Below are 19,310 nucleotides of genomic sequence, written 5' to 3' on the forward strand. Positions count from 1 at the left end.
AAACCACAGAAAAAATACTGAATTAACTGGCCAAGAATCACAAAATGATTTTCTCGCTCCGATTTCAAACAGGCACAAAATAAGCAGCTATAATTTCGGGTCCTTGCGGCGCCGAGGTCAGGAGGGTGTTTGTTGCGGTGTCTCCTCCATAACGTCCTACACTTGTCTCTGCCGCTTTTTCTGCATCTTTTGTTATCTCATTAGTTGACAACAACATCAACAACAACAACGACAACACTAATACTAGTAAGTAATTAACCATATAATTACTCATATTGTTAATGTTGTATTTCGTTGGAATGTCGGCAAGATGGCTCTCAAGCGTCCCGTTTGCTAGCTAGAGAACGTACCCTACCACACTGCGTTCAAACCCCTTCAGAATACACTGACTGTGTAGATGATATTTCTTATCACTGGCAAAGGTTCATTCCTATTTGAATAGTAAAAATTACGACCAGCAATGTTTACCTGTACATGTATCTAATTCACACAAAATGTCTCTGATTTTATTTAAATTTTAGTATTAATCAGCACATACTTTATTAAACATTTTGTTATACAAACGACTGCTTTGATAATAACATTCATGCCGAAAAAAAGACATGTACCTGGTTACTGTAAGCAGACAGTGAAGTGATTCAGACAAGCCTCCAGTGTAACCTTGACAATGAATAGCCATGACAACAGAAGCAGAGCAATGGAGACCGTAATGCAGGTGTTTGGCAATACTAATATTTTACACTTAAACACCTTATTAGTAAGAAAATGCATATTTTTCTGACATGTACACGTGCATAGATTCAATAAGCAAGTGCATTTATGGACCTTTGTCACCATTTAAACCACACTACAATTTTTATTTTTTTTTGTGACAGGCATAATGGCAGTTCCTCCAGCATATACAGACCTTGGAAAATCAGCAAAGGACATCTTCAATAAGGGATACGGTAACTGGAAGCAAGATAAAAGGCACTTATATAAGGGTGTATTTATTGAACTTCAGAGGACAGGCTCGCTGTTTGAAATGCATTACCAAGCCCAAGAAGTAGTTCCTTTTTGTCACTGTCCTTGCAGGTTTTGGACTGGTTAAGCTTGATGTGAAGACAAAGTCTACAAGTGGAGTGGTGAGCTGAACTGCTAATAAAAATATACAGTAGTGCGTTGTAGGAATTATCAGCTGATTTCCTGTTATCAGAGATAGTACATTATCAGCATATATATTGGCTGATAAGTAATTGTTAAGTAATTGCTGTAAAATGCCAGACTATGTATGAGGTCATTTATTTTAAAGTTTATTTTTCAACTGTAAAATCTTCAACTTGGTACATATTTTGGTCAAAAATCTTTATTAGCCAGGTTTAACTTACTAGAAGTGTTTATTTTGCATTTTTAATAAATTTAAATGTATTTCTTCTTTTTAAAAAAAAAAAAAAGATTTTAAGATTTTTATTTGGCATTTTTTGCCTTTGTTGGACAGTTGATAGTAAAGAGGCAGACAGGAAACAAGGAGAAAGAGAGAGGGCATACAACATGACATACAACAAAGGTCCCAGGCTGGACTCAAACCATGGATGTTGAGGTTATGTGCTGTGTGCTGTAACCCTTTACTTACCAAGACGCTCCGTAAATGTATTTCAGCTGTAAGTAATAGATGATAAACTTCTTAACCTGTATTGTTTTCAGGTAGAATTAATTATTTCCACTTGTATTCACTTTAGGAATTTAAAACATCCGGCTCGTCCAACATAGACACCAGCAAGGTCACTGGAGCCCTGGAAACCAAGTACAGGTGGGCTGAGTATGGGCTGACGTTCACAGAGAAGTGGACCACAGAAAACACACTTGGAACAGAAATTTGTGTTGAGGATCAGGTAAATTGAAAACTCTGTGATGTTGCTGATTATCCCACTAATGATACATTACTCTAAATTAAGTGTGATGTTGGAATGATTTTCCTCTTTAGATCACCAAAGGGCTGAAACTTACTTTTGACACTACATTTTCACCAAACACTGGGTAAGCTACAGTTTATATTTTAATTGGAAAGCCATGACTTTAATCACTGCTCAAAGAACACCCTTCTAACTTTGCTTCTTCATTTTTCATTCACAGCAAGAAGAGTGGCAAGGTCAAGACAGCTTATAAAAGGGAATACCTTAATGCTGGAGTTGATGTAGATTTAGATTTTGCTGGTCCTACTATCCATGGAGCAGCAGTAGCTGGCTATGAGGGCTGGCTGGCTGGCTACCAGATGACCTTTGACACAGCCAAATCCAAGATGACCCACAGCAACTTTGCAGTTGGCTACAAGACTGGGGACTTCCAGCTCCACACCAATGTGTATGTTTTAAGATCAACAAATATTTCAAGGATGAGTAGCTTAACTGCAGAGTAACACTAACAGCTTTCCAAGGAAGTCACTGATTGGCTGATCATGTGGTATTTTGTCAGGTAAAACTGTGTTGTTTTTTTTGGGGGGTTTTTTTTCCAGAAACGATGGTTCAGAGTTTGGCGGATCCATTTATCAGAAGGTGAATGATAAACTGGAGACCGCTGTGAATCTTGCCTGGACAGCAGGCAGCAACGGCACTCGCTTTGGAATTGCTGCCAAATACCAGTTAGACTCCAGTGCCTCCATATCAGTAAGTTCCAAGGAGATTATATTTACCTTTTCTGTTTTTGCAGGACATCTCAAAAATGTGGTCAAATTTGGTGGGAAATTAGGTCATGGTATAAGGAATAATGATGTTTGATTATTACTGTGCGTTTTTGTGTCGCTCTGGATTAAGATGTGCTCATTCAGTGCTTTCTAGTTACATGATATGCTTTTCTCCAGGCTAAGGTGAATAATGCCAGCTTGGTAGGAATTGGATACACCCAGACTCTGAGGCCTGGTAAGAGCCATCTCTACTTTAGTATAGAATTATAAACACCACCAAACATTATGGACCTTGATGTCACTTGTTAAATGATGTTACATTTTTATTCCAGGTATGAAACTCCTCCTCTCCGCACTGGTGGATGGGAAGAATATCAACGCTGGTGGTCACAAACTAGGTCTGGGCCTGGAGTTGGAGGCATGAGGATCTGCTCTGCCATTTCATTAGAAGAAGGAGTATATCAGCTGAATCTGACCTGAGAGTTTCTGTCTGGTCAGCAACAGACATTTTAAAGAGATGAAGCCAAAACAAAACAAAAAACAAGCCGAGTTCTCAAGCACTGTTAAGATGGAAAACTTTCCAGTAGCCTACCTTCATCGTGGTTACAATAACTAGTCATGTTACAGTCACATCTACTTATTAATCAGTTATTCCTTCTGCCAATTTGTTCTCCATAATGAAAGAAAACCCCTCCTCTGGGTGTTGAAAGTTGGCTTCCTTAGTTTGACAATCCAGGACTGGTTTAAAAAACCAGAACCTCATTATTTTGCTCAAGTGTGATACTATAGAATGTAAATCTGAGCCGTTATTTTGCACAGTAGAATACCTACCTATACTGAAGCTCTTTCTCCTTTGTTTTATTTGCACATTTTATTTATTTTTGGTAGTGATGTTCTGCCTGTTGGAAGTGTTACTCCAACAAAATATGCTTATCAAGACTGGCTGGTCTTCACTTATCTTCCTAGAGAAGCTTAATTGTGCTGTGCGGTGCGTTTTAGACCTCCACCTCCTTAAATACCTGCTTTTAAGTTGCAAGAAAATGCTAAATGGATTTTTATTTTCCTCAGTGTCACATGAGTGAGAGAATATCTGAGTGTATCATCTATTTTCTTCCCATTTTTGAGGACTGTGACACTAATCTGGAAGCAGTTTGTGTGTTGGTGTGTGTCTACCTTTGCAATAAAGTCCTGAAATCAACCATTATCCTCTCCTGTAATTTGACTACAGTGCATAATTAGACAGTTTGAAGAATGGTATGACATTTAATTGGTTAAATAATGATGCACTCAAAAGAAACTGCATGTACAGTTTGTTTTTTAATCAAATCATTTACTTTCAAACACTGCACCTTGTCCTGTAATAAAACTGACATTGAAATTAGTTGAAAATACAGTGTTTCATGATCTTCACATTAACCTCTAGTAACGTGGGCCCAGACAATGCATATGTATGTTACAGCTACCTTAACACACCCCAATACATAGTTGGCTAGTGTTACTTTCCAAAGCCTATAAAGCATTGCACTTATCAGTCACCCTAAAGTTTGATGGCGAGTGTGAGCCCATCTCCCACTGTGAGCATGCTGAGGCTGACACGAGTATCTTTGTGCAGCTTCTTGTTCAGCTTGTCAATGGCCACAGTATCTGCATCATCAGGAGATGGATTCAGCACCTTCCCACCCCACAGCACCTGCAGGAAAAATGTGTTTATAGGATTAGTTTGGAATATCCCACTACTAGAAGTCAAACTTAAATATTTGTCTTGGGTAAAGGCCTTACATTGTCGATAGCAATGATGCCTCCTTTTCTCAACAGCTGCAGAGACTTTTCATAGTAGTTGTCATAGTTAACTTTGTCTGCATCAATGAAGACAAAGTCAAATGTTCCATTCTGGCCAGCAGCAAGGAGATCATCTGAAAAAAAAAAAAAAAAAAAAAAAAATTATACTTAAGATTGCATCATGTGCTAAAGCTGTTACCAAACATCTGTCTCCTGCCAATAAAAAGAATCCCCACTGCTAGAGGAGAAACACATTTGGAAAGACCCTCTAAGATTCTGAATGCAAATGGAGTAAAATAAGTTCACTTTAAATTATCCATCATTTTAACCCATTATCAAAGAAACTATAAAGATGCAGATTTTTTCCATTTTGATCATGTTTTAAACCTGAAATAGTATCAGTTTTATAGCTGCTGTGTCTCCACAAATGTGTGACAGCAGCTTTAGTGAAGTGATGTTTTTTTTCTGAATATATTAATTTGATTTTTATGTCTTCATGCTGACAAAAGAATTAGTGATTTGAAAATATTATGGCCTCAAGGGGAAAGTATGTCAATATCCAGTTTGAGAGCAGTTTTATGAATCCTTCACCACACTGTCTAACAGTAAAGCAAATGCAAAGGTTTTTCTGTGATGGATGGATGGATGGAGGGATGGATGGATGGATGGATGGATGCTTTATTTATCTGAAGGGATATCCATGAAATCCAGCACTATACAAACAAGGGATAAAAACAAATAAAAACTACAAGATGGACAGATCACTCAGGAGGTAAGAAAAAAAGTGCAGTTTCTCATGTGATATAGGCTGATGTGGTCAAACAATGTGGATAAACAGAGAACAGTTCAAATTTTAAATAGGTAAAATATAATCTCTATGTATATGAAGTATATAGACACCATAATGTAATTAATGACTGATGTAAGATTTAAGATCTGAGACCAAGTAGTGTAAACAGCATACACAATAAACAGGTTTATACATAGCGTTGGTTTAAACATATTTATTCAATTTTTGATATTAAATACTCTGAATTACATTAATTAAATTATTAGTAATAAATTGGTAGGTATACTAGCATTTCTGTATGCTGATTAATAAAGTGAAATAAATAAAATAAAACATGATATAATCTCGAAGATTTATACACCTGACGTCACCAAATGTCATCACGCTCACTCCGCCTTTTAGCATTTCATTCAGTGGAAAAAAAATGTTGGGGACTGGGGGTTATGACTCCCCTGATTAAGACTTGGACCCGCCAAACAGAGGTATAAACAACAAGTCCGGGGATGAAACATTTATATATCCTTCTTACCTGTAATTGTAAATGTTAAAATATATTTCCCATGTTCATGCCTAGAAAAATCTTGTTGTACGATTTCAGCCACCCCTAACGTGGACCATACCATTTCTTAACCTTTACTCCAGGTGAACGTCTCATCTGCCGACCTCACTCCACGGATGTATTGGTAGAGCTTCCACGCCTGACTCAATCAATTCTCTGCAGCTGTGCGTCGCCCGGACATTGTTGGTAAATATGAGTAGCAGTTGCAAACTATCAGTCTTGTTTAATACACTTTACTTTCTTATTTTCAGAGTTTCTGATTTGGATTGTGTCAAGTATCTACGGATGAATGCTAATGTTAGCTAGTTTCTAACTTTTGCCTGAAGTTAAAGTTTAGTTAACTAATGTTAGCTAGCTGATTGCGCACCCTTTAATTTTCAGCGTTGGCCTGGCGTTTCATTGCCAATATAAAATGTATATATTATCGTATTTTAGCAAACACTAGCGCTAAGTCACGAGCAGTAAGACAATTAAGGATTAGCTGTTGTAGAGATACGTTTTGACATCAATATATTATTTCATTTTAATGTGTTTTGTGTCTCTGGCGGTTTATTTTACCTTTTTGACATCAGCTTTTATAAGACGCACCCCCTTTTCACTCAGGGATTCAGGATTTTTTTAATGGTTGGTTTAAAATATTAAAATCTACGTGTGCTGAAGGCTAAATAATTGTATTACCTGTGATTGAAAGTAATTGAGTACATTTACTCTTAGCTAATGCACTTAAGTACAATTTTGAGGTACTTGTATGTTTGAGTTTTTCCATTTTATGCTACTTCCACTTCACTACATGTCAGAGGGAAATATTGTACCTTCTACTCCACTACATTTGTTTCACAGTTTTAATTATACAAGCAAGATACCGTAAGGACTGTAACACTTCATTTCACTGACGTACATGTCTGCACTGTACTGGGTTCCCTTTCGCCCCCGAGAAGAAGTTGAGTTGATGTCATTGTGTAATTCACACTCACACCAAAATACTAACATACCTTCTTTGTGTATTCAACTGATTCAGAAAGAAATCACCCATACATTTTTACAGACGTCGAGGGATAAAGCAAAGAGAAGCAAATGGATCTCTATGGAGAGAAAACCAGAATTCAGGTATTAACCCAAACCTTACACACCTTATGTTACATCTTGGTTAAAACCACAAGGTCTGTTGTGTTATTTAGCAACATGGCTTATCTGAATGGCTTTAGCTCAGAGGCAGCTGGGTTTTAACTTTATAATCAAGGAAACCGATTTCAGCGTCAACATTTTATCATCTTAAGTAAAAGTACAAAAGTACTGGACTGTCCTATATTGAGAGGTGTTTCTAATGTTTTGCCAGTACATCACCTCTCATAGTCGAATTAACACCTCTCTGAAAGGTATTATAAATTACTTTCATAAGCTTCATAAAGGAAGAATATTTGGCAGAGCTGTTGTACTGGATTGCATTACATTGTAGAAGTGTACAAATTGGCCAGGGAACTGGAGAAAGCAGCTCATCTGCATAAATTGCTGACAAACTGATCGCATGTCCTTGCTGGTACAACTTGTGCTGGTGCATATATCAGTACATGGTTGCTATGAATTGGCCTCTTAAGTTTGTCATATTATCAGTAATAATCTTTCTGATATCAAAATTAATTGAGATAAGAACATACTTGGTAAAAGAGTTAAACTTTTAGAAATGAATACAGATCTGAGCTGTAGAAACCTGAATTCTATGAACTCAAAAACCTCTATTAAACCTCTGATACAGTGACCTCTTGTGGTCTTTAGATGATATCAACAGGACACAGAAATTGGGTTAGACTGGTTAAAGCTCATAAACCTTAACCCTCTAGCTAAGGCAATGGCAGAGCAACAGCCCCAGAGAGATAAGAGCAGTCGTGGATGTGAAATGCCTTTAATCCCACGAGATGTATTATTTCAGGAAAATTAAGGCACGAGCCTCTTGGAAGACTCTTAACTTTTTCATCAGGAAATTGTAAACCTAAGAACAGTGAGTTAAGAAAACAGATGTATTACTGTACCTAGAGTCTTCACTGCAGGCTGTAAGCGTAGATCAATTTTTTGCTCGACTCCAGCCTGTTGGAATAAAAGAAAGATACAAGAATATTTAAAAAAGATTTAATTTTATTGATTATTGTGTTAGTGATACACAAGATAATTTTGTGATGGAACATATTAGGCCTTGTGAATCTTTTGTTTATCAGTTTATCTGGTTAGGTAAGTGTAATTGCTCTTTTTATACACTTATGTAAAGTTATTGTTACAGACTCACTCTCCACCTCCTTACACTCGTATTTGAGTCTAATTCATCTCCCAAAAAAAGAGACAAACGCACAACAAAGTTAAAGATGAATTTGACTGATAGCATTATTTAAATTAATTAATTAATTTTAAAAAAAATTTTCTGTAGATATTGCAATGATATCGTTATTGTGAAATCTTTTGGCCACGATAAATGTGTAGTGAAAATCTGATATTGTGACAGCCCTAGTCAGAATAATTGATTAATTTGGATTGGTAATTGTTTTGTGGCTTGCCGCATCCTTTGGCAGTACAGTCGTTTTTTATGACACAAAAGACTCAGACAGTGAAGTCTGCTCCACATGCAGATGCACAAACTTGCGTCAAACAGAACTCCAGAAGCACATCTATTACCTGTGGTGCATGAAAATCCTCTGCACTGATCATCACTTTGCAGTATGGGAATAATACAGCAGTATTACACATCATATTTCAAACCCCACAACATTAACAGTGTTGTCACAAATAATGAAACCTAAATGTGAGCTGTACCTCTTTCCAGAAGGGTTTTCCAATGTTGGTGTAATCTTCACTGACATCACATGCTATCACAACGCCATCGTCAGGCAAAGACAGTGCGATGTTTAGTGTGTTGTAACCTGTGTATACTCCTGCAAATGCAAATGAGAAGGCACTAAAGTCAACATGATGGATGACAATAGAAAGGGCAAAATGGACACTTTTAAAGTAACTTGGAATAAGATTGCGTTTTTACACAGGTAAAGTATTGCAGAGAGAGCGGTGAAATGATGCAATCTTATATTTGTTTGACAGTTTATGTGTCATTTCAACATTAAAAAATATAGTATGAGTAAAGGATGTTACTTCAGAACTAAATTATAAAACTGACAAAAACACCAGACCAAATGTAAAGTCAGGGTAGTATAGTAGTATGGTAGTGTATGCTAAACATTACATAACTTATGAAATTTGAACTGTAAGGAAAAATGGTGCATTTTGCCTCACTAATGCACTTATTGTAAAACATGTAAACTATGGTTCTAAATTAAGGTAGAGTAAAAGATTGTGGAGGACTGATGTGCACGCTGGACATGATGTTAAATCTAATACCCTTACCGATCTCTAATGCTTTCTTGGCTTGTATTAGTTTTGCCAGATTTGCCATGAACTGCGACTGCTCACAGGCAACCATCATGATGTTCCAGGAGTCTTCCATTGTCCTCTGAAAGCAACACATGGAAACCAGTTGCATCAGTTTCACAAATTACACTGTGAAACTTGATTAGATCTCATGACAGATTTATTCCAGATACTAAGACATCCTTACCATTCTGAGTTTTGTCAGAACTGGATGCTCCCTCATGGAATGATTGAGGACGTACTGCATCAGTGGGTTGTCTTTTCCCTCGCAGTGACTTTTGGAGATGCTCATTGTGGAAGATTTCTTTTTCCCTGAGGATGAACATGAACAATGAAGCAAATTATATGGATCTTAAGAGCATAATGATGTCATGGGACTTACCATCCAGCTTATACATCTCCCAAGAAATTGAAGTCTGGTCTAGTTAATATATTTTTTGGTTGAGATAAGATAAAACTTGGAGGATCTCAGTGAGGAAATGCAATTATTGCACCAGCAGCAACAGATACAGATAAAGAAATGAATACTGGAAGTTGTGAGACAATATAGCTTGGTAGCTTGAGGGGTTTAGAATCATCCACATAGACATGTGACATCACTGTCCTTACTTTAGTGGTTTGCATGTGCACCAGATGATTCCAATATTCACCAGATTGCAGCACTAGTGTTTGTACATATCACTTCAGGAACTCTGCACCTGATATTTTGTTTTAAATGTTTTGTAGTTTTGTAATTACCATTTTTAGGGTCAATAAATGCTGGAAAGGGACTTTGTACTGAGTGCCTCTGTACTAGTAAATCTGTGCAATTATGTAAACCCCAGTCAGTGTCTCTGGGCTATGGATCATACGCACATACAGTCATGTGAATACAGTCAATTATCTTTTTCTATCGATAATGCACAGGATTTAACAGCAAACTGCTGTTATGTAATCTAAGCTGATATGTAATCTAAGTTTATATGTAATCTAAGATGATAAAGGCTCAATTGTAGGTCACTTCTGGCAGCATTTATTTGTTTACATAAACCTCTGAAATTTGTTCAAAATCCTTAAAGCTTTTATTTTCTTAATTTATAAAACCACCAAATTGAAGTTCACAGTTCAAAGATGGGCACAATAAAGGTAGTATATTACTGTATCACACCGTCTAGGGGAGAATAATTATTGCCCAATTTCAATTATTAAACTGTTAAAAAAAAAAAAAAAAAAAAAAAAATCCAGCGTGCTAGATTTCATACTACACTTAAAAAAACTGTTTACAGAAAAGAGTGAATTAACTGGTTTCCCCATGATCCAGACAACATAAGCCCAGATAGACACTGAAAATCGCTGTACTTTTGGGCTGGATTTCCACTAACAGACAGCTTTTTTTTTTTTGTATGACGCTACAAATGGTTTCACAGTTATCCTCCTCTCTGCAGGTCCTGTAATACCACCAGATCTACCTTAAACCAGTATATTTGGAGTCCAAAAACTGCTCTCTCACTGCCCTCTACTGATGTAAGTCACCCTACACACACACACTGCTGCTGACAGGTTAACTAGGTGTCCTGGCGACAAAGCTTTACATTAAAGCCTTCGCTCTTACCAAAGAAATAACCGGCGACAAAAACGGCTCCCAGTGTGACGGATCCAACCAGTGCCTCTTTGGAAACATTACGAAAAGACATCACTTTAACGACAACTGTGACCCCACACGATTATATTGATCCCAGCTGAGGCACTTCCTTGTTGGCTGGGGACTAAACCGTAATACCGCGAGTAAAGGCGAAGCTCCGCGATTAGAGCAGTATGATCAGCATTGGAGACTTTGTGGTGCGTTTACGTCAGTACAGTGTGAGTTTAAGAGTCTGGATACTTCTATCATGTGACTGCCTTTGTGTTTAGCAGCGACACTTCGAGGAAAATGTAAAACAAGCAATACAGCTACTCCAAAATTACCATACACACGGAAAATGGGTCATGAAATACATACATGATAAACCAAATGAACTGGACAGATTCCTCCAAAATATGAAAAATATGTTAACGAGCTAAGACCTGACTTCCGAAATGAAACCCACCTGTACCTATAAACCGTTACACGACAAAACAACTCACCTCAAAGTTGCGTCTAGAGGATCGTCTGTTTGGTCTGAGAGCGACTGAGTGAATTCCTGCTTAAACCAACGTTAAAAAATTCGGTTAGTCAGTGAGGGTCATATGATCTGCTGCAGCTCTTATGATAGGACTATAAACGGACGCCCACTATAAGGACCCACTGCTCCGTGCAAAATGCATGTCACTTTTCATTAGAGGATGTCAGGAAATATTACAAATCAAGATGCAGTTTTTCATTCTTGCTGACTATGAAAAAGCGGCTGAACCTCTGGCTGCTAAAAAAAAAAAAGGATGAATCTAAACTTCATAGCTGAGAATGTCGGAAACTAATCTGCAGGAGGGCGTTTAGGAACATTTCAGCAATCAATACATAAATCCTGACACTTGAGGTTCTGTGTGATTTTCGTTTAATCAACATATCATATATCATCACAATTACATTCATTTATTTTTGTTTTAATTGTGAAGATCTATTAAACTGGAGTTTAGATTTCAGAGGTGTGTGTGTGTGTGTGTGTGTGTGTGTGTGTGTGTGTGTGTGTGTGTGTGTGTGTGTGTGTGTGTGTGTGTGTGTGTGTGTGTGTGTGTGTTTTGTCCTAGGCTACATCTGGGAACAAATTTCAGACTAAAGAGCAGTTAATTGGACACTGCTTGTTCATCTAGGGACAAAAGCAGTGTTCCCAATAGGGAGAGAGCATATTCATGGTTCAGTGGTTAAGGTTTGGCTTATGTTGGGGTTAGGCAAGTAATGGTTTTGAATAGGGTATATCCAGGAAATTAATGTAAGTTTACTTAATGTCCCCAAAGGTGACTTATAACAACGTGTGTGCTGCTGAATGATTTCTATCTCAGACTGGTATCATTACTCAGGATGCAACGCTTTGTTTGAAAATATGCTGATTAGCTGCAACAGTAAAACTGGCAACTGGTTTTAATGTTGTGTCTGATCAGTGTACTTACAGTTAAAAATGTGAAAATGTAGGCTTTATAAATAGCTCCCGTGTTAGTTAGTTCCCGTGTGCTAAGATGAAGCTGCTGTGAGATACAACATGTAGTAAGACTTTGCCAAAGATGTCAGTCAAGTGAGAGATGGAAGACTCTGCCGAATGCACGGATATAAAATATTTGTTTGTGGTGTCAAAAATGTTGGAAGTTACAATAAGTTAAAATGTCCCTTTTATATATTTATATAACTTCTATAAATTTCTCCTCTGCATGTTTCACTTGTTATTGTTATTACTTTATTTACTACCAGTAGCTACACTATAACTAATATGTACTTATATTTCTGCCACCATATTATGTAACTTATGTAACTACTCAATAATACTCATAGTACATATTACAATACAATGCACTACTCATTCTGTTCAAACTATTACTACTGTTATTGATTGTGCTGGATCCCCTATTAGGTATATCAGACATGCAGTGTTGTATTATATGTAATTTCAGCTCAGTCCTTTTATTTCCAATACAGCTACTGCAAAAATACACTGAACAAAAATTTAAATGCAACACTTTTGTTTTTGCTCCCATTTATCAGGCATTGACGTTTTAGATCAGAAATTCTTTGATTGTGCAAATAAACTGTTGCAGCAGCTGTCCAGGAGGCTGGTGTCAGACGATCTTACAGGTGAGGGAGCCACATGCGGAGGTCCCGGGTTGGCATGGTTACATGTGGTCCGCGGTTGTTAGGCTGGTTGGATGTACTGCCTAATTTTCAGAAATTACATTGGAGACATCTTATTGTAGTGAAATGACTATTCATTTAACAGGCAACAACTCTGGTGGACTGGTGGACATTCTGCATGTCATTGCACTCTCCCTCAAAATGTGTATCATCTGTGGCATTGTGTTATGTGATAAAACTAGGCATTTTAAAGTTGCCTTTTATTGTGACCAGCCCAATGCACACCTGTGCAATAAATATGGTTTGTAATCAACATCTTGATATGCCACACTCGTCAGGTGGATGAATTATCTTTGCAAAGGAGAGATGCTCACTATCAAGGATTTAAACACATTTGTGATCAAAATTTTAGAGAAATATGCCCTCTGTGTGTATAGAAGAAATCTTAGATCATTTATTTCAACTCTTGAAAAATTAGAAAGCAAAAAAACTAAAGTGCGGCACTTATATTTTTGTTCAATATAGCAATCAATACAGCAATCACTCAAGCTGCCCCTTTTCGCCTATTTTCCCTCGTCCTCTTTCCTTTGTCCTGTGCACAAGCATGAATGCCTCTTGTTGCTGATTGGCTGGAATAGTGTTGTGTCTGGGTCGAAGCCAATGTGTTTCTTGCCCATTTACAGAACCAAGGCTTTGTAGCAACAACACTGGATTCTTTTGGGTACACAAACAGAACGGACAGCTAGCAGACCATTAAGAAATATTCACTGAATTTGACAAGAAGTATTTTGGATTAGAATCATTCACTTCACCTTTAACTGACAGGAAACCAAACAATTTGATTTTAATAATAAGAATGTGTAAAGTAAATAACCTTCACTGTATCTAGTAGTTAGGATTAGAGAAGAACCGTTGTCATATATCAGGAATGGATCATATGGAGGATCTTTTAATCAAAAAAGAATAAGTATGATAAATACGTATACACATATGTGGGTTATATATGAGGCTGTTCCTTCCTGTATTAATAAAAACAAATGACATGCACAATAAAAAAAAAAAAAAAAAAGACATGTAATATATGCATCCATACAGAGAGGGGCAGTGTTGTCATGGTAATGAAGCTCACCTATACAGCTGCTAGACATTTTTGTTTTGTCTGGAGTAAATAATACTGATGAATTGGAGAAAATAGTTTTTGTTGGTGCAAGCGTTCAGTGTATGGGTGACAAATATGTCACAGAACAAACTGTTTTGAGTCCAGTATCAGGGTGGAGAAAAAGCAGCATGACACCAAGCTCCCTGTAAATTAGAGACCATGTGATTGGGTGACACCTTCTGTGTGTTGATCTGTTGCTTGCATGAATGCGTTGTATCACATTACAGTGCTGGGATAAGTCAGTGAAACACTGAACTTTTCTCTTATGTTTTTAATTTAATGCAGGTTTAAGGGTAAAATCTTGACACACAAAAAAATAATACTTTTAGATATTTTATGCATATTATGATGATTATTTGACAAACAAAATATAACAACAGAACTGCTAAAATTGTAGCGAAGTATAGACTTGGTGTGGCTGCAGACCCAATGACAAAGCAGAATTAGATGTTTATTTGTGCTAGACAAACAATATTGCCATATATTAGTCATAAGAAATGGTATTATGAGTGGTGAAGAAATGTCAAACCTGGTGACTTGTAGACAAACATTCCTTAAAATGCATTAATCATCTTAAAATTTTTGGAACCACATAAATCTCTTAAATGAATGCCTCAAACTTCCTATAATTTGCATAATTAGAGGTCAGTCCACCTAAATAAACTTTAAATGATCAAAATCTTTAATCATTATAATTAGAGCAGACAGAACAGCATTAATAAATCTATACTTTGTTATACCTTTTTAAATGTATGCTATTCATATTTCACCTTAATCCTGCTATAAAAAGTTTAAAGGCTTTAATTAAATGTATAACACCGAGGGTTTCCAGTGCAGGTAAAGTACTGTAGCGGAAACAACCTCAGTCTCTGTTGGGTTAATGTACTTTTATACTTTATTTTCTTACCTTCAATGTAGTGAATATAGGAATACACATATAGAAATGTCCACTAGAGGGGATTAATGAGCATCAACATGACTCTTTTTTTGAGTAATGCTTAACAAAGATCAGTAGTTTACAGAAATATTTCTGAGCAATGACATAGAAACTGTATCAGATACAAACAATGGCAACAATTCCAGTGCATATGAGGGCCAGTTGTTCCTGTTTGAAAATAAAAGTGTGCAGGGAATAGTGTGTCTTCTCACAGAGAACAAGATTTGGACAAATGGCTGTTTTCTAAATTACACCTCCCTTCACCTGCTCTACCCGTTGGATAACTTGCTCACTGATGCTCCGTCTGCTCACCGATCTTCAGGTTCCCAGGCAGCCCTGGCTGCTTGCCTGCTGCTGGCGGTTACTGACAGAGTCTGGACAGCAGGGGAGGACAGAGTATTCCTCCAGGGGGCTGGGACACTTACAGCTGGGCTTGTGAGGTGTGGGGCTTGCCTCGGGGTAAGCCTCTTGTGTGAGTAAACACCATAATAATCCAGCAGAGAGACACACTCCCCGGGTCGGGGAATTTTCTGGTATGCCAGGACAATGTCTGACTCTGTGTCTGATGATTGAATTTTATAGGCCGGCTTGACTCAAGTCTACTGTCTGTGAGAAGAAGTTTTTTATGGTGTCCCACACTGAGATGATTAATGTTCTCTGAAATGTGTAGGCCCTCTTTGTATATGATGAGTCAGTTTTTATCACAGATTATAGGAAACTTTATGAGCATTTCAAAGCAATTGTTGAGATTCAAGTGACCCACTGTATCAATCATTTTATTACTTGGCAAACACGCCCTACAAATTTTAAACGAGAGCTGAACTCTGCCCGTCAGACTTTTCTGCTCTCCTAGACAATGACATGTCATGTAAGTCTGCTCCTCTCAACTCTCGAATTTGACTTTGGCAGCAGTCTTTCTCTTTGACTGACAGATGAGCGAGCGATACGACTCCATCAAAAAGTGCAGCCTGACAGTTTGATTTGACAGCCCTCTTCAAACCAAATATACTCCTTGTTCCTGGCACTACATCAACTTGACAAGAAGAAAAGTGGTAAAAAAAAAAAAAAAGAAAGGAAGATATCTATGCAGAATAACAGGACAAATGTGCATATATGCAAAGTGTTAGCCAGTAATTCTTCCCATCATGCTTTTATCTTTTTCAGGCTGCTATGCAACACTTATGCCTGACAGACAAATAATTATAACCGTATAAAATGTCAACAATAACAAACAATTTGCCTGATAATCAGACTGAATTGCCATTTTAGTTTCACTTCATTTGCTGAGCCTGACATCATGTTCACATTAGCCGATTTTAGGGGAGGGGAGTACATTTTGTCATATTTTGTGTCTCATGTCCGCCCAGTGTCATTCTCTGTAAAGCAGAAGCTGCGGTTGTAGTTGCTAATAGCAGTTACCTCGTGTTTTTCAAGATGATGCAGATTTGCGAGTTGTTAATGTTTTAGGTCCATTAATACATCCTGTAAAGCTCCATTCTTGTTTAAGCCTACAAAGTTTTGATTGGTCAATTGCTTCTTCAACCATTGAAGACGGCCATCAGCAACGTATTTTAGCACATCGGAAATGTATGAAGCTATTCAGAGTAGCAATTGGTCAATTAATGAATATGCCATCGACAGAAAATCAATCATCAACTATTTGAATATTCAATTTATAAGCAAACGTAGCAAAGATATCTTGGTTGTGAATATTTTCTGGTATTCTTTGTCCTCTATGGCAGTAATCTGACTATCTTGGGGCTTTGGACATTTTGATATATTTATTTGGAATGTACCAACTTGTTTATTGGAATTCGATTAATCAACACAATAAATGATAGATTACTTGACAATTAAAATAATAATTTGTTAACTTTATTATCAACATTTTGTCCACGAATAAATTAGCCTCAATATTTAGATAAAAAAAGATTCAAAACAACTTAACTTAGATATATAGACTATATATAAGACTTTGTTATCGCGATGCATGATAGTGCTAGATATTAATGTACATACCAAAGAACTTTTAAAACCTAAGGCCTATGGGTAAACATGACCCTCTATAGCCATTAAACAACATCTTTTGTCAATTATTCATCAATATGAAATGTTTTTTGCCATTAGCAGGGAACCTACATGTAGTTGCGATCAAGTCACTAAATATTCTTGTACTTGCGCTGTCATCACTCGAGTGTGTAGGTCCTCATCATTGTGATATGCCTACACTCTGCTCTCCCATTTAGCTAATAAAACGCATAGACCTAAATGATTCATGGCAACCATTTACATAATTCATAATTAAATCATAACCCGATGGCTCGGAATTTATTAATAGTGAAAATGCATGTGCCGCCATCGTGATATACTAATTAATATCTTTAGTTATCATTGGCACATTGCTCACTCGGCTGGGGTCTGGTTATCGGGCAGGAATAATGCAATGCAACAACAAATTATCTATGCATTTAAGTGGGAATTTCTTGGAGTGATGGCCACAATATGCATTTGCCTTAAGAACTTAATGGGGAATCTGTTTTATCGGAGATGTCACATGTTCTGGCTAATCATTTTGAACACTGTAAAGATTAGGGCTAATGCATTTCCCTCCTTTAGCTCCAGCGTATGACTGCAGGGCGTCTCTAATCGCCATGTACACTTTTCCCACAGTCCACGAAAACATATGCCACACACGCTCTCAGTAACACACTTTATCTGTAGACAAAGGAAAGAGAACTGTAAACAGCATCCCTCTTAAAGCAGATTGATTTCTTGATTAATCACTAAAGTGCTTGTTGTGCTGGAATGTCAAGTCAAGTAACTGACATGAAATTAATCAACACCAATTTTTAATATCAATAAATTGTCTGTTATTTTTCATGCAAAAATACCAAGCATTTGCTGGTTCACACCAGCTGCGAAACCTGTCAACACGTTGACATTCCAACCTATAAGTACTAAGTAGTCATTATTACATTGTTAGATAAATACTCAGTATTCATGAGTCGGACCACACTCATCTTCGATCTCGGCCTTCATTTTGATCTCAACTACACACCTGTGACGTTTTGTGTCTTCATCTTGCAAAAAATCTGACAAAAATCTGTCCACCGGCAGACCTCAAGTTGGTTGCATTGCAGCCTGTAACAACAATAGATTGCCTGTGTTTTGTAAAAAAACAGGAGGCTGATATGACCTCATAATGTTATCCCACTGCTCTCAAAAACACTCAGGTCAGGCTAATGAACTCATGTCACCAAGCACCTTTCCCCCTTCTCTTTATGAGCTCAATGTATTCTTAGTTTAGACAGTTAATTCAGAACTGAGCATCCACTAACTCTCCCCACCAGTGGACAAACAAAGGGGTCCTCTTCACTAATGGTCCCTGAGGCTTCACCACTATCTATTGATCTGCTGTCACCCAATTTCTCCGTGACTTATGCCTTGCTTAATTCCCATTACTGTGCACACTGAAGCCTTATCAGGGAGAACAATAGGCTTGTTGTCACTGAGGGCAAAAATATGAGCAGGCCTGTGACAGTGTGAGCGCAAACTCATGACTTCAGCTCCTGGAGCCCTCTCAGTGACCTCTACGCTCATGTAGGCCAGTTTGAAGCCCGGTGTTAGAATACTAAACTCAGTCCGGACCGTTTGCAGATGAATCAGAAAATTGGATCTTGCTCGTTTCATAAAAACGAGCCCCAAAAAACAGAGGGCCGGCTCCTTTGCCATAAAACTGTCGCCGTGATATGTCACTAGCAATGATGATTCTCAGTTCCTGCATGCCCCCTCTCCAGCTCCTCCATCCGCTAGCTGCTATCTCTTCCTTTCAATTATGTTTCTTTGCTCTTTTAGACAAAGAGTAATAAAGCTATAAATCGTGTATCCAGCAGAAGGTATGGACATTCTGTCTCTGAACTGCTGTTGAAACTGCCATAAACCACCCACAAAGTCAAAGATAAGGATTTACAGTTATTTAACATCATCCTTGTCCCCTAAATCACACTGATAAGAGAATTAAGTGATGGCTATAGGTTCTTTGTCCTCTAGCTATTGATTTTTTTTTTTAACAGAGAGGACCAGTGCAATGTTTTTATTGAGCATCCTATTTGCTTGAAGCTTAAGAGTGGAAATCGCACTATTTGGATTTGTTTTATTGAACTACAGAATCTGCACCCTGAATTAATTTATTTGATAACCGAGCCGCCGCCTTGTTTAATTTCCATTCACAGTGGAAATATTTTTGAACATAGAGTCAAAAAACATGACCAAGATGTTGCTAA

The 19,310-nt window shown here is 37.4% G+C and overlaps 2 protein-coding genes and 1 long non-coding RNA gene across 6 annotated transcripts in view; 2 read left to right on the forward strand and 1 right to left on the reverse strand.

Annotated features, from left to right (window-relative positions):
• Positions 1-88: 88 nt before the first annotated feature.
• On the forward strand, positions 89-3,857 carry LOC130162954 (voltage-dependent anion-selective channel protein 2-like). The gene is made up of 9 exons (XM_056366879.1): positions 89-246; positions 876-947; positions 1,075-1,124; positions 1,719-1,871; positions 1,964-2,016; positions 2,113-2,340; positions 2,492-2,642; positions 2,837-2,894; positions 2,992-3,857. The coding sequence occupies exons 2-9, from the start codon at positions 881-883 to the stop codon at positions 3,081-3,083; spliced, it is 852 nt and encodes a 283-aa protein (XP_056222854.1). The 5' UTR covers positions 89-246; positions 876-880; the 3' UTR covers positions 3,084-3,857.
• Positions 3,858-3,957: 100 nt separating this feature from the next.
• LOC130162955 (catechol O-methyltransferase domain-containing protein 1-like) lies at positions 3,958-11,452 on the reverse strand. 2 transcript variants are annotated; one of them, XM_056366881.1, is made up of 7 exons: positions 11,299-11,452; positions 9,383-9,507; positions 9,172-9,277; positions 8,587-8,705; positions 7,815-7,869; positions 4,439-4,572; positions 3,958-4,349 (listed from the first exon to the last, which is right to left on the reverse strand). In XM_056366881.1, the coding sequence occupies exons 2-7, from the start codon at positions 9,485-9,487 to the stop codon at positions 4,197-4,199; spliced, it is 672 nt and encodes a 223-aa protein (XP_056222856.1). In that variant the 5' UTR covers positions 9,488-9,507; positions 11,299-11,452; the 3' UTR covers positions 3,958-4,196. The 2 variants fall into 2 exon arrangements, with proteins under 2 accessions (XP_056222856.1, XP_056222855.1); XM_056366880.1 differs by lacking the exon at positions 11,299-11,452 and adding an exon at positions 10,787-10,941.
• The window catches only part of LOC130162956 (uncharacterized), a 145,230-nt gene continuing 130,501 nt past the window's right edge, over positions 4,582-19,310 (forward strand). Inside the window, exons 1-4 of one of the 3 annotated variants that reach the window (XR_008826326.1) lie at positions 4,582-5,710; positions 5,871-5,973; positions 6,806-6,894; positions 10,620-10,698. This is a non-coding gene — a long non-coding RNA (uncharacterized LOC130162956). Of the gene's footprint in view, positions 6,895-10,619; positions 10,699-19,310 lie in introns of all 3 variants that reach the window. The other 2 variants (XR_008826325.1, XR_008826324.1) reach the window with 2 other exon arrangements.

The sequence above is a fragment of the Seriola aureovittata genome, chromosome 21, assembly GCF_021018895.1.
Source record: "Seriola aureovittata isolate HTS-2021-v1 ecotype China chromosome 21, ASM2101889v1, whole genome shotgun sequence".
Classification (NCBI taxonomy): domain Eukaryota; kingdom Metazoa; phylum Chordata; class Actinopteri; order Carangiformes; family Carangidae; genus Seriola; species Seriola aureovittata.